At 37.6% G+C, this 13,734-nt stretch overlaps 1 protein-coding gene across 12 annotated transcripts in view; it reads right to left on the bottom strand.

Annotated features, from left to right (window-relative positions):
- The window catches only part of FNDC3A (fibronectin type III domain containing 3A), a 114,941-nt gene that overhangs the window by 30,266 nt on the left and 70,941 nt on the right, over window positions 1-13,734 (bottom strand). For all 12 annotated transcript variants that reach the window (XM_086329062.1, XM_086329054.1, XM_086329061.1 and 9 more), the window contains 3 exons: window positions 5,497-5,734; window positions 2,523-2,792; window positions 1,378-1,436 (listed from right to left, as the gene is read on the bottom strand). In XM_086329062.1, coding sequence (XP_086185188.1) covers window positions 1,378-1,436; window positions 2,523-2,792; window positions 5,497-5,734 — 567 coding nt within the window. The remainder of the gene's footprint in view (window positions 1-1,377; window positions 1,437-2,522; window positions 2,793-5,496; window positions 5,735-13,734) is intronic.

The raw sequence follows: 13,734 nt of genomic DNA, 5'->3' as shown, positions 1-13,734 counted from the left end.
TGCAAAAACATAACATTTAAAAGCTCTCTGAAACAACTGTAATGTGCACAACAAACAGCACAAAATCTAACAGGGTTTCAAGATTAAATAAAATTTATCTGTAGTTACTTACATAAAATGACTCACCAATAGAAACCTGCCCATTTGTAAATGAGATACAATCTGCCATGAAAGGGTAGATGGGTTCAACAAAGTTCAAAGACCATTTTTTTGGCTGTTTAAAACGATTACTGTAAACATCATATACAGTTGAAAGAATGGCAGAAAAAAATCACTTGTAACATACTTGAAAGGATTCATTTCCTCACTTTAGAAAGTGTCTAACAATAAGAAAAAGATCAAAACCTTAAAAGAAAAATTAGCAAAAGACTGGGACTGTCCAAAGAAATATAATTGAATCGTATTTAAAAAACAAAAATGTATCTAACTACCTTCATAATTAAACACTCTGTACAGAGCATAACTTTCTCTTCTTTTCATTTGTGTAAGTTTTTTACTGAAAAATAAGACCTCATCATTTGAGAAAAGTTATTATATTTCTTTTAATTACTAGTGAAGAACACTTTGGGGTCTTAATGGGTCTAAAAATTTAGTTTGTATGAGCATTTTACTTAATATTAATCTTTTATCTGATGGAAATATTTTTCCTATCAGAATGATAGCCTTTATTTAGGCTATTTTAAAACACACAGAAGCTTTCCAGATGGCGCTAGTGATAAAGAACCCGCCTGCCAATGCAGGGATGCAGGTTCGACCCCTGGGCCAGGACGATCCCCTGGAGGAGGGCATGGCAACCCACTCCAGTATTCTTGCCTGGAGAATCCCATGGACAGAGAAGCCTGGTAGGCTATAGCCATAGGGTTGCAGAGTTGTACACGACTGAAGCAACTTAGCATGCATGCATGTAAAATACACAGAAAATTTTATGTAGCCAGTTTTGCTGTCATACATTTTTCTGACTTTTTCTATTACATCTGCACACAAATAGTATTGGGGACTATTAACTTTCCTCTATGGTTTGATTTTAACTCTTTTTGCAACTGGAGTTAATTGGATGTATTTTATATGGAAATAACAATTTTTTTAAAAAATGATAATCAGTTGTACCTACACTCTTCATTAGATCTTTGCCTGGTCCAGTGATTTTGAATGTCATTGAGCATGTACTAAAACCTTGTTTAAAAAATGAACTGCTGGTTGAGTATTCTGCCACACTGATTAACAGCTTCGCTCTCCTTATGTCAGATCTGTATTGATCTATTATTACCGATCTCACATTCCTGACATATAGTTAAATTGTAAGTAAGCCCTGAACCTACCAAAATCCTTTGTGAATATACTAAATGTAAATGTCAAGAAAATACATGTGATACTTACCACTGGTTTGACAATGTTGGAAAGAAGTGCTTCAAAAGCTTTAGTTTCTTCATCTTTTTCTTAAAAAAAAAAAAAAAAAAAAATTGGAATAATTAAAAAAAACTTAAATGCAATCATTCTGCTCCCTTCACAATATGTCTTCTAAAACATGTAACAAGAGGTTGGTATTTGAGAATTTTATTTTCTAGTTTTTACTCCTTTAGTTCATATTCAGCAGTTTGTGGCTTTTTATAGAGTTGTTCTGCCTCAGTTTCTATTTCCCTTTTAACCATAATAACTACTTATAGTACTACTATATATAATCCTTTTAAAAAAATAAAGTACTCTCTCTTAAAAGTCCTTATTTGCCAATCTCATACCTCTTAATGACAAGTTAACTAAGCACTTGTTTCATATATGCCTTAATTGTGGTTCCCAAATAGGAATATAATTGACTTGACCATAACTTAAAACCACCATTGAAGTATCTGAAACTTTAGCTTAACTCCTCTGAAACATCAGTGCTGAAAAGAATGATCAGAAGGTCTCAAAAATATGGGAGAACATTTTAATAAATGTTTATATTACAAGCCAAGAGGCTGTGAAAGCACTAAATTGATGGGAAATAGAAATTTTAAAGAAAAGAAGTAGTGCTCAGAGTCCGTATAGTGGAAGTCACAGGTTAGAGGAAGGATCTAAGGGAAACAGAAAAGAACTTTTGAACAAAGAAATGGACAAGACTCTATCCTAACTATAACATTTACAGAGTACATAAATGGATTGGTGAACTACATAACTAGTTGCTATCAGGGAGTTGTATAAGAAGCTGAGAAGAGTAAGAGTTTTGATTAAAAACCAGTTTAGCCTTATTTAGGTTCAGAAAGAAGGAATCTGGATGAACTCTGAGTTTTCCTATCAAACAGAAATTTCCCGTGGTTAGTAAAATTTATGATATAGGTGTAAGTGTTAATTGAGCTTTCCCAAAATGTAAAAAAAAATACCCTAGTAACAATTCAGGTTCTAAAACTTACCCCTCACATTTAGACCGTATTATGCTATTAACCTACAGTTTATGTGAAGCATGATGAATGACTGAAAGGTCAGACTATATACTTTTAGTAGGTTAAATGATGATAAAAAGACAATTAGAACATATAAATAGTTACCTTCTATTTCTGTATCAACTTGTGCACCCCCTTTCCCCTTCCCTGACTTGTTCTTCACTGATCCTGTGTTCGTACCACTAGCATTCTGCCCTTTTGTAAGCCCATTATGTTCACTTATAGGAGAAGGGCATTTCTGGGGTGATGATGGTGGACTGCTCATCTTATCTTTCTGTGTTCCTTGGCGATCCTTTAATTTTTTCTGCAAACGTTCGTATGTTTTACTAGATCTTTCATCTCTAAAGTTGGACCTTCCATGTGAAGAGTGAGCATCTAAGAAGAAATAAAGTAAAAATCATTTAGAAAAGGTTGCTTTCTCCAAACACATTTATGGCAGGGGAAAAGAGTAGGAAATAAATCTATCATTATATAAAACTTATAAAATACTTCAAAGAAAAATCTTGCACAACACAAAGCTATTTCTGTGTCTCCACTAACTGAAGAGAACCAAGCTTTATGACTTGATTATAATTATAATCTTACAGATATTTATTTTCTTCTTCTTTTCTCAAGTATTAATCTCCATAGAAACAGCTTGGTCCTAAGCTATGACTGTCACAGGAGCGGAATAAGACCTGAACTGAGCTGTGTAGAGTTCTTTTATTCTACATTAATTTTAGCATCTCTTTCAACTTCAAACATCTCCTCTGACTAACAGTGGCTTTTAACAATGTAAAATAGTAGTATACTGTAATAGCTAAGATTTTTCTTATAATTTTCTCACATTAAAAAAAACTAGGTCATAATTAGGAGTAAAAAAATTTAAAGAGACTGATTTGTAGTATAAACTCATGCTATCAGAAGTATGTTTACTGGGCTACCGCACGAGACTTATCTGGGAATTTGTTATAAATGCAGAAAAACAAACCACACTCAAACCACACTCAGATCTACAGAATTAATACGCATTACTTGGGCAATAGAAATAAGTTTGAAAAAAAAGTAATATATGACATAATATGTAATATATCTACTACTTACAGGGTGTGTTGCATAATTTAAAATTTGTATTTAGAGTTATTTCTTCTACAAATTTACTAAGCTTGAATGAACAAGTACTGATTAAGTGCAAGGAAAACAGTGATGAAAAAAACAGATATAGTTCTTCAGGGGTTTACAGTTACATAAGGGAAAAAGACTTCTAAATAAACAAAAATAATCAAGTTGTGTTCAGTTCTGTGAAAGAAACAGGTTTTAGAGATTGACAAGGAAAGGTTATGGGAAGATCTCTGAAAGCTAACATCTAAAGCAAAAAAAAAAAAAACCCAAAGCAGCAGCAGCCTGCATGTAAAGGGGGGAAGAGCACTTCTGGGAGAGAGACCACCATGTGTACGGGCATTGAGGCAAGAAAGAGCTTGGTTCTGAAAAACCGAAGGTGGGGTGTGTGCATGGGAACAAGTAAGACAAGGCAGACTGAGGCCACAGAACAGGATCTTGTCCAAGGCAGTGGTTGGCAACCAGGCCCAAATGTGGCCCCCAGGAGTCATCTGGCAGTGTCTGGAGATACTTCTAGTTGTCACAGCTGAGTTGGAGGAGGGTGAGGGTGGAGTTGTGTGCTATTGGCATCTAGTGGGTAGAGGGCAGGGATCCTTCTAAACATCCTACAAAGCCAGTTCTGTCCTCCACAGTAAAGACTCATCCTTCTTCAAACAGTGCTGAAGTTGAGAAATTCTGGTCAAGGGGAAGGGTTTAGGATTTTATTCTAAATGTAGTGGAAAGTCACTGAACTCTATTAACTAGAAGAATGGTCTGATTTATATTTTAAAATGATTACTCTGGCTGAGTGTGGATGGTTGCGGGCAGGAATGACAGCGGAAAACCCACGGGAAGGCTGTTGCTCCAGGCGTCCTGACCAGAGGTGACGGGGGACTAAGTCTGAGTAGCAGTGGAGAAAAGCAGTCACATCTGGGAATCTTCTGAAAGTAAGATATCAACTGATGTGGGGGTTGAAAGAGGAGGAATCAAATTTGGTCATCTGGTTTTTAACTGTGCAAACTAAGTGGACAGCGGTACCATTCATGGAGATGAAGATGACACAGAAAATCAAGTTCCATAACTATGTTTAAAAATACTATAACTGAGATGTATGAGACACTTCAGTGGAGTTATCAAGAAGGCAGTTAGAGGAGTAACCTGGTGGCCTAGTGGTTAGGATTCCAGAGTCCAGGCTTTTAATTCCATGGCCTGGATTTAATCCCTGGCTTGGGAATGCAGCACAGTCCAAAAAAAACACCACAGACAGAAATAAAAACCTGGGGCTCAGAGGAGAGGTTTTTGACTGAAGATACAAATTAAAAAAAAAACTGTCAGTCTATGGATGGTATTTAAAGCCACAGGAAAGAGTAAGATGATTATTTTGTGTATATGTAGCTGTCTAGTCTTCCCAACAATTTATTAACTCCCTGAGGGCAGAGATTGTTTCGTTTTTTTCCCCCAGTATCTTATAGAACCTAGCAATGTTAGTTAGTGGCATCAGAGGCTTCAAAATTAAACAGCAGCATGATCACCCCTAACTAAAAAATTTCCTCAGAGAGCAGCAGGACAGACAAGTAGATCTCTTGTTTGAGTGTGTCCCCACTGAACGTTGCTGCACGATGTAAGTTACTTTCCCTTTCTGATTTTCTGTTTACTCACCTGCTTTGAAGGCTGGGCATGAAGATGACACATTTAACATGTTTTTTAAAGTTAATTTTTACTGGAGCATAGTTGATTTACAATGTTGTGTTAGTTTCTGCTGTATAACAAAGTGAATGGGTTACACATACACATATATCCACTCTTTTTTAGATTCTTTTCCCATATAGGTCATTACAGAGCACTGACTAGAATTCCCTTAACACAGTGTTTGAGTGACAGAAAATTATTGTGATAGTTACCATTTTTTGGTTTCTTTTATATAATGTGATAATAGCACCTATTATATCCAAGCAAAGACCAGCCAACTCCATAAAACAAGAATGCTTTCTAGATGTCTTACCTACATCTCCATATACTTGTGAAGACTGATACGGTGCCATATACTGCGTTGCCATGTCTCCGGCTCCAGTAACCGGTGAGTACATGTGGCGTGGTGGGGGGGGCATCATGGTTGGGACAGGAATGAAACCAGGTAGAGGAGGGTGTGGAGAGCGGTGGATGACTGTGTGACCACCAGGATGAAACTCTGGTGCCTGAGGAACCACAACAACTCTTCGAACACCATTGTCTTCAATAACCTATAAAATGAACAACAGATTAAAAGTTTCTTCCATAGGACGTAAGCAGTTTTTTCCAGATATGTGAGAGTAAAAATTATTACATCGATCAGAAGTTAATTAACAAATTTTACAGAACCAACATGAAAAGATTTTATTAAATACATTACATACATATGAATTAGCACCGAACAACATGAAGTAGTTTTTGTTATACAATGCAATATAAATCTTAAAACACTGACAAGATTGGCTAAATAATAATATACACAGTGAGTTAGGATATTTGGTATTTAGGTGTGACATGCATTTAGTGATACAGTTAAAATGTAGCAATGGGACCAAATGTCTCAAGGGACCTTCTGGTTTCAATATAACAGGGTCAGGAATTTCTTTCTTTTTGTGAGGTAGGGGAAAAATAAGATATGGAAAGAACAGAAATTGTGAAACAGCAATGGGGAAAAAAATTGGATCCAAACTCCCCAGATCAACTGTATATTGAATTTAGACATAAAACTCTTAGGACCACGACCAGAACAATTTTAATAGTTGAAGATCATGTCAAGGGAGGCAAAAACACTCCCAGTTAAGGAAAATCTCTGTGGCTCTAAGTCTTATGAGTAGAAGAAATTACACATTTCTACAAAGGGGTCACACTGTGGAAAAATATTTTTTAAAATGACAGATTTCCCTTTGAACCTCACTGGGACAAGAACAAACAGGAAGGACTAAAAAGATACAAGATTTTACCTCAAGATTAGAAATACTTCTACAAGAAGAGTTCTTTATCTTTTAGACTTAAATAATTACTACTGAAGTATAACAAACAGCTAATAACAGAAAATGATTAAAATGTAAAGTAGTAACTTAAAGGCAAATCCTAATATTTTCGCATTTTACTATCGAAGAGTAAGTTTTACTACGCCTAAACGAATAGCAAATTTTGTTTATAAACAAATGTGCTTGGTAAGGATGTTAGAAAACACAGTTACTTGGATACAGATAAGCCTAACTTACAAGTTAATTACTGCTTTAGGAAGAATATAGTTGCTATTAAATAGGTTATTAAACTTTCCCTGATGAAGTGTGAGATGACTTGTGAGATAACACGGAACCAGAAAAGCAAATGAATCACTGTCTTGATACACTCGGTGAAGACTACAACGTTTGTTTCCAGCACAATGGAGACCTCATATCCCATGTCTCCCTATTTAACCCAGTTCTGGATTCAAGCCTGGACAACTGCCTATGACTGGTGGAAACAACGTCCTATCTGGAACCCTAGCTGAAGATAATCTGGAATCTGTTTACCATTTTTCAGCCTCTAACCTATAGGAAGGGACCTGAGAGGAAGTCTGAAATGGATTCTGAGCGAGCCAAACCACAATGTCTGCCATTAACATACCACTTTCACCTTTATCAACTGTCTGACTCACAAATCTTAAATGACCTCCACTGCTGACAGGACTGCATGGTACACACTCTTCAACCTAGCGTTCCATCTGGTTCCAACCTCTCATTATAGCTGTCATCTTTCTTCCACACCAAGCTCTGAACCCTTCATTCCAGCCAGGCTGGTTTACTAAAACACCTATCTTCATACTTAACCTGCATATTTCTTTATCTTGTACCTTGGCTTATGCCATCTTCTCTTCATTTTACTTTCCCCCAGTCTGTACCTATGAGAGTCTCATCTATCCTTCCAAAGCTAGCACTAACCACCTCCATTCATTAAAACAAAATTTGTTTTTGAACAAGAAGATAGTGGTAAGTTAGGAGAGAAAAAACCAGTGACACGTTTGTGTGGGCACACACACTAACAGGGGCAGACGAACATGACAGCAAGTTAGTCATTTAGCACGCTGCACGGCAATAAACACGACGGGAAAAAACCACACACCAGGTGAGGGGTATCAGAAGTACCGCAAAAGGGGGACGGTCATAATAGAAAAGAATGATCAGGATAGGCCTTATTGGCAAAGTGAAATTTGAGCAGAGATGTGAAGGAATTGAAGGAATTAGCCAGGCAAAAATCTGAAAGACTGTTCTGGGAAGAGGGAACAGTCAGAACAAAGCCTTTAAAGTAGGACTGGTTAGGAGGAAGCCAGTGTGACTGGATCAGCGTAAAGGAGGAGAAAAGACAGAAGCAGATAAGATCAACAGATACAAAATGGTAGAGATGATGGCCAAGTCAGGCAGGTTGTACTGTACAGGCTATTAAAGACTATATGTACTCAGTGAGGTGGAGGACCATCACAGAAACAAGTGGTTTTCATTGAGGGGTGATTTTACTCCCTAGAGCAACAGTCTCCAACTTTTAGGAGGACTGGTTTTACGGAAGACAGTTTTTCCATGGACTTAGGGTAAGGATGGGTTTGGAATGATTCAAGCGTATTACATTTATTGTGCACTTTATTTCTATTATTATTACATCAGCTCCACCTCAGATCATCAGGCATTAGATCCTGGAGGTTGGTGACCCTTGCTGTAAAGGACATTTGGCAGTATCTGGAGTCATTTTTAGGGCTTCCCAGGTGGTGCTAGTGGTAAAGAAGCTGCCTGCCAACGCAGGAGACATAAGAGACGCAGGTTCAATCCCTGAGTTGGGATGATCCCCTGGAAAAGGGTATGGCAACCCACTCCAGTATTCTCGCCTGGAGAATCCCCATGGACAGAGGAGCCTGGTGGGCTACAGTCCATAGAGTTGAGTGTGAATGAAGCGACTGAGCATGCTTGGAGTCTTTGGTTGTCACACCTGGAACTGGAGGTACTATTTAGTGAGTAGAGGTCAGGGATGGCGCTAAATGCCCTACAACACAGAGGACAACCCCCCCACCCCCCCATAACAAAAAATTATTGGCTTACACTGTTTATTGTACCAAGATTGAGAAATCCTGATATATCTTTACATTTACTAGGGTTACTCTGGCTGCTGAGTTGAGGATAGATTGTAGGGCAAAGCCAAAAATGGGGAGATCATTCAGGAAGTCATTGTAGAAATCTAGGCAAGAGATGGTGGTGCAGGGTGCAGGGAGTGCAGGGAGTGAGAAGCTGCCCACAGTTAGCATATCTTTAAAGGCAGAACAACAAGCTTAGCTGATAATTCCACTGGAGAAGTGTGGAAAAGTTTTGGAATCATGGTATTTCACCAACAGTGAAAGGGAAAGCTATAGGTTAGAACAAGTTACTTCAGCAGAGTAGGGAGAAGATCTGGAGTTTTAGGTTTTGCATGTGTAAGTTTGGTAAGTCTGTAAGTGGAAATGTTGAGTAGGCAGTTAGATAATAGTGGCCTGCAGTTCCAGAAAGATAGGAAAGGACAAACGGGTAAGGGAGGAAGAAAACTTAAGAGTGTAGAGTTTGGTTATAGGTGGCTCCGTAGCGCAATGGATAGCGCATTGGACTTCTAGAGTTTGGTTAAGTATATCAGGGAGAATGGATCGATTTTGTTAAGTGTCGATGATAGGTTCAATAAGATGAAGACTAAGGACTGACCGTTGGATTTAGCAATTTGGAAGTCATAGGGACCTTGATGAGAGCAGTTTTAGCATAATCATAGGGGCAAAGCCTGAGTGGAGCGGATTGAAGAGACAAAGTGGGGAGGGGAATTAGAGAGCTAAATTTTCTCACAATTTTAGAAAGTTTTCCTATAGAAGGGAATATGTAGGGTGGTAACTGACAGTAGAAGAGTCAAGCAGCTTAAAAAATCTGTTGCTGTTTTTAGTGGGAGCAATTACAACATGCTGATATACTAATGAGCATGATCCATCAGAGAGTAAGAAACTGTGATGTAGGGGAGAGAGAGAGAGCTAGAGTAATGTCCTTGAGCAGGCAAAAGGAGAGGACAGTCAGGACTCCAGCTGGGGCACAGGATTTAGATAGGAGCAGAAAAGTCTGATCTAGATGAAAGAGAAGTACAGACTGATGAGATGAGAAGGTAAAGAATGTAACTTCAGATGCTGAAAGAGATGTGGGGTTAGCAGTCTGTAGTTTCCTTGACTGCTCTCTGTGAACCCTTTCCTAGATACCAGAATCTCAGTGTTCTCTCTTTCCTATCACTTCTACTACATTTATTCTCTATCATCTGTTTGGTATCCCTAACACTGTAGTATTTGTTAATTTTCCAACATGTCTTACTCTATAATTTAACTGTAAGTTTCTCAAGGGACATGTGTTAACTATTTAATCCTCAAAACAATGCTAAAATAGGTAGCATTATTATTTCCATTTTTTTTAGACAGGGAAACTGAGGCATAGAGATGTTAAATAACTTGCAATGTCACACAGGCAGTAAGTGGAGGAACTAGTAACTGAGCTCAGATAAACTGACTTCAATTCCATGTTCTTATTCACTTTGTTAGCACAAAATCGACAAATATTTGCCTCCTAGTGCCTTTTTAAATTTCACAAACACAAGTGAGATCTCATCAGTTAAAAAAGAAATGGCTAAATTGCTTATGAAATTAAAACCACTTTTCTGCTGAATAAGAACATTTCAAATATACAGATAAGCTGAGGGAAGGGAGACTGGGGAGTTAATTGTTTTAAAAGGTTGTGAAATGAGATTTCAACAAGAAACCTGACTTAAAATAGTCTGGAAGCCCCGAAGAGGGGAAACTCTCATGCACTACTGTTTGCTGTCCCTTGCAGACTCTAGCGGGAATCACATACCTTGCATTTCCCAACCGGAAGGAAGCTTACTTTACATACCCCAGCTGGAGGAAGGAAAAATTTTCTCCTTGCTTAGTATGGCCAATGAGAAACTACCACAACTAGCCTAATCAGAAGCAGCCATAACCCTCAACTCTCTTTCCTCCAATGGACTTTGCTCAAAAACCACCCCTTCCCAACTCCCCTCTTTTCGTTAAGAACGGTCCTCTTCTTTATTTTGGGAACTTGCCTATGGTTTGCCATAGTTTGCATGTCCCGCACTGCAATTTCTCTGCTATTCATGAATAACATCATTTTGCTGTTAACTATGTATTTTATTTTTAAGGTTGATAAGGTACAGAGTTCAGTTTTGCAAGAAGAGTTCTGGGGATGGATGGTAGTGCAACAGTGTGAATGTACTTAATACCACTGAACTGAACCTTTAAACCAGTTATATTTTTAATGTGTATTTTACAATTAAAAGAAAAAAAAAAAAAAACTAAGATACAGAGATTAAAAAAAAAAAAAGAGCCAGATCAGGATCAAGAGGGTGTGGAGAACTCCACCACTTCAAGAAATCATCTGAGCAGCCAGTAATGTCAGAGTGAAGCCAGAGACCTCAAACTATCCGCCTAGTCTCTAGCTGCCAAGAAATAGCCAAGACAATGAATTTTACACCAACAGGGTACAATGATGGCAGAGGTTAAGATAAAATCAACAAGTTCTAAGAAGGAAAAAAAGGTAAAATATAATCCACAGTCTATGTTAAAAAAATTAAAGACGATGAGATAAATGGAAATATCAACACAGTTTGACCACCTAACCACATACACCATGCAATATCTAATTAGACAAAAGCCCTGTTTTGTTTCCTTCACTGAACACAGACGTAATTGAGAGGGGCTGCAGAGAAAGGAGGTTGTGTTTGCTATCTGATATTTTATATTGTGCTCCAGAATGGACATTCCATGACAGATCTGTTCTGTATCCTGTTTTCTCCCCAATAACTGGTACGGTACATGTAGTGTATGACAGATGCTCAAAAGTTTGATGACTGATATGACCGGAAATAAATGCTATTGGTTCTACTCAAATCTCCCACCCCCCTTAACAATAGCTAACTACTAGGGTTTTGTGACCTCTTTAATTCCTACAACCTTTGCTTCCCTGCTACTTCTAGCAACCTACTTCTATCGCATCATTCTGAACAACTCCAAATTTAAGCTATTGAACAGTATTACAGATATTTCTGGCCATTCATCTAACAGATTCATCCAACATCTAACCAAGCACACAGCAACGTAAGCGACTACAACCTTTCTGTCCAGCTCTTACTGTGTCTTTTCATCCTCATCTAAACCTCTAAATCCCCTTTCAGTCTCTTACACTGCTGTCCATCTGTTTTGGTTGTTCTTTCCAGGAGAGACAAAGACTGAGATGAGACTTGTTTGTACAGTCTTTGAAAGATTTACTAACCTCATTGCTGTGTGCTGACATAAAGGCTCAGTGAAATACCAAGTCCAGCTCAAAGGAGTAATCTGAAACTTTTCATGATGCTGACACAGGCCCTTTCCCCATATTATGAGATCTCTCTCATCACCATAACAACCCACATTCCATAAAAAACAAGGAGCCATTACAGAAAGGCAGAAGGAAGGAACTTTTGGTATTACCTTTCAGGAGTCCCATTCAGGTTAAGTCTACATTATTTTCCTGATAATTCATTAACTTCATCACTAAAATATCAAGTGTTATTCTGAGCTGCAATGCCCTTAGGGACTACAAGTTGTTATTATTTGCCAGGAAACTAAGTTCCTTCTACACCTGTCACCATATGCTTTCTGTGTCATCATTTGTTTTCACTGTTTTTGTTTACTGTACTGTTTCTCCCTTTGGTGTCTGAGTTCAGCTGGCACATATTTCTGTCTCTATGCAGTATGTCAAATCACTCATAAATTTCCCTTTCTTATTTGTTAAACTGTAATAATCAAGTTCCTTAAGGTTATGTCTAAAATTATGTCTGTAATTAGAGAAAAGGCTAAGGGGAAACATACTAAATGTTTACAGAAGTGTCTCTGGGTTATAACACTCAATGGAATTTTTCCCCTACCCTTTTACATGTTTTCCAAGTTTTCCATACAATAATGATCAGAAAATGTACAACTCTATTTGTTCTTTATCACTAAATACATTTCCCAGTGGCTTGCTTGCAAAATTAATATTCCTTGACATTTAAGCTTCTGGTGAACAATTACATTTTCAGTTCAGTTCAGTCGCTGTCGTGTCTGATTCTTTGTGACCCCATGAACTGCAGCACACCAGGCCTCCCTGTCCATCACCAACTCCTGGAGTCCACCCAAACCCATGTCGATCGAGTCAGTGATGCCATCCAACTATCTCATCCTCTGTCGTCCCCTTCTCCTCCTGCTCTCAATCTTTCCCAGCATCAGGGTCTTTTCCAATGAGTCAGCTCTTCCCATCAGGTGGCCAAAGTATTGGAGTTTCAGCTTCAACATCAGTCCTTCCAATGAACACCCAGGACTACTTTATGCATAAAATTTTAATTAACTTTAGGCTCCCCCATCATATTGCAAGTACCTGATGATTAATAAAAATTTTTTAAAAATGATGATCCATTTTTCTGATCCAATAACAAAAGCTATGCAACTAAAAAATTAAGACTGACTATTTTCATTACAGCTACATAGAATGCTGAAGTATCAGAGAAATAGGGTACAAATATAAATTAACAATATTATAGAACTCTTAGATAAAAGAAGCAAAGAAAGTATAACAAAATTGGCAATTTTAACGGCAACTTTGGGCTTTGCAAATTGCAAATGAGAAAAACAAAACCAATGAATCCCCAAATTACCTAACATATAATACCCTGTCTGTTATTCTCAAAAATCAAGTTAAAATATATGTGAATTATTGATAAGTGCTTCTAAACTTGATGGCATTCATACAAACAAAAAATTTGAAGGTTGATTTATCCTGGGTAAATCATGATTTCTTCATTTCTACTTAAGTACTTTGTTAAATCTTGATCTTCATCTAAGATTATTATCTTTTGAATCTTTAATTTTTCGGCCTCAATATGCTCTTTGGTTTGTAGCATGATTACTTCCTCAGTGGTAGAGCTAGAGAGTCCCAACACTGGATTTCAATTTTTTAAAATTATTTATTTTTAATTGGAGGATAACTGCCTTACAACATTGTGTTAGTTTCTGCCATACTGGATTTTAGTTTTTGCAGTCCTTGCTTGTCTGACCAAATGTTTTAGGATATTTACATTTGCTGAATCCTGTTAGTGTATGTACTGAATTACATGATGGTATAGCAAAAAACATTGCTGGGAGGGATTGGGGGCA

The sequence above is a fragment of the Bos grunniens genome, chromosome 12 (genome assembly GCF_055505025.1).
Source record: "Bos grunniens cultivar Pamir isolate PY7600 chromosome 12, Bosgru_T2T1.0, whole genome shotgun sequence".
NCBI lineage: Eukaryota > Metazoa > Chordata > Mammalia > Artiodactyla > Bovidae > Bos > Bos grunniens.
This window is presented reverse-complemented; position numbering and strand designations above follow the sequence as displayed.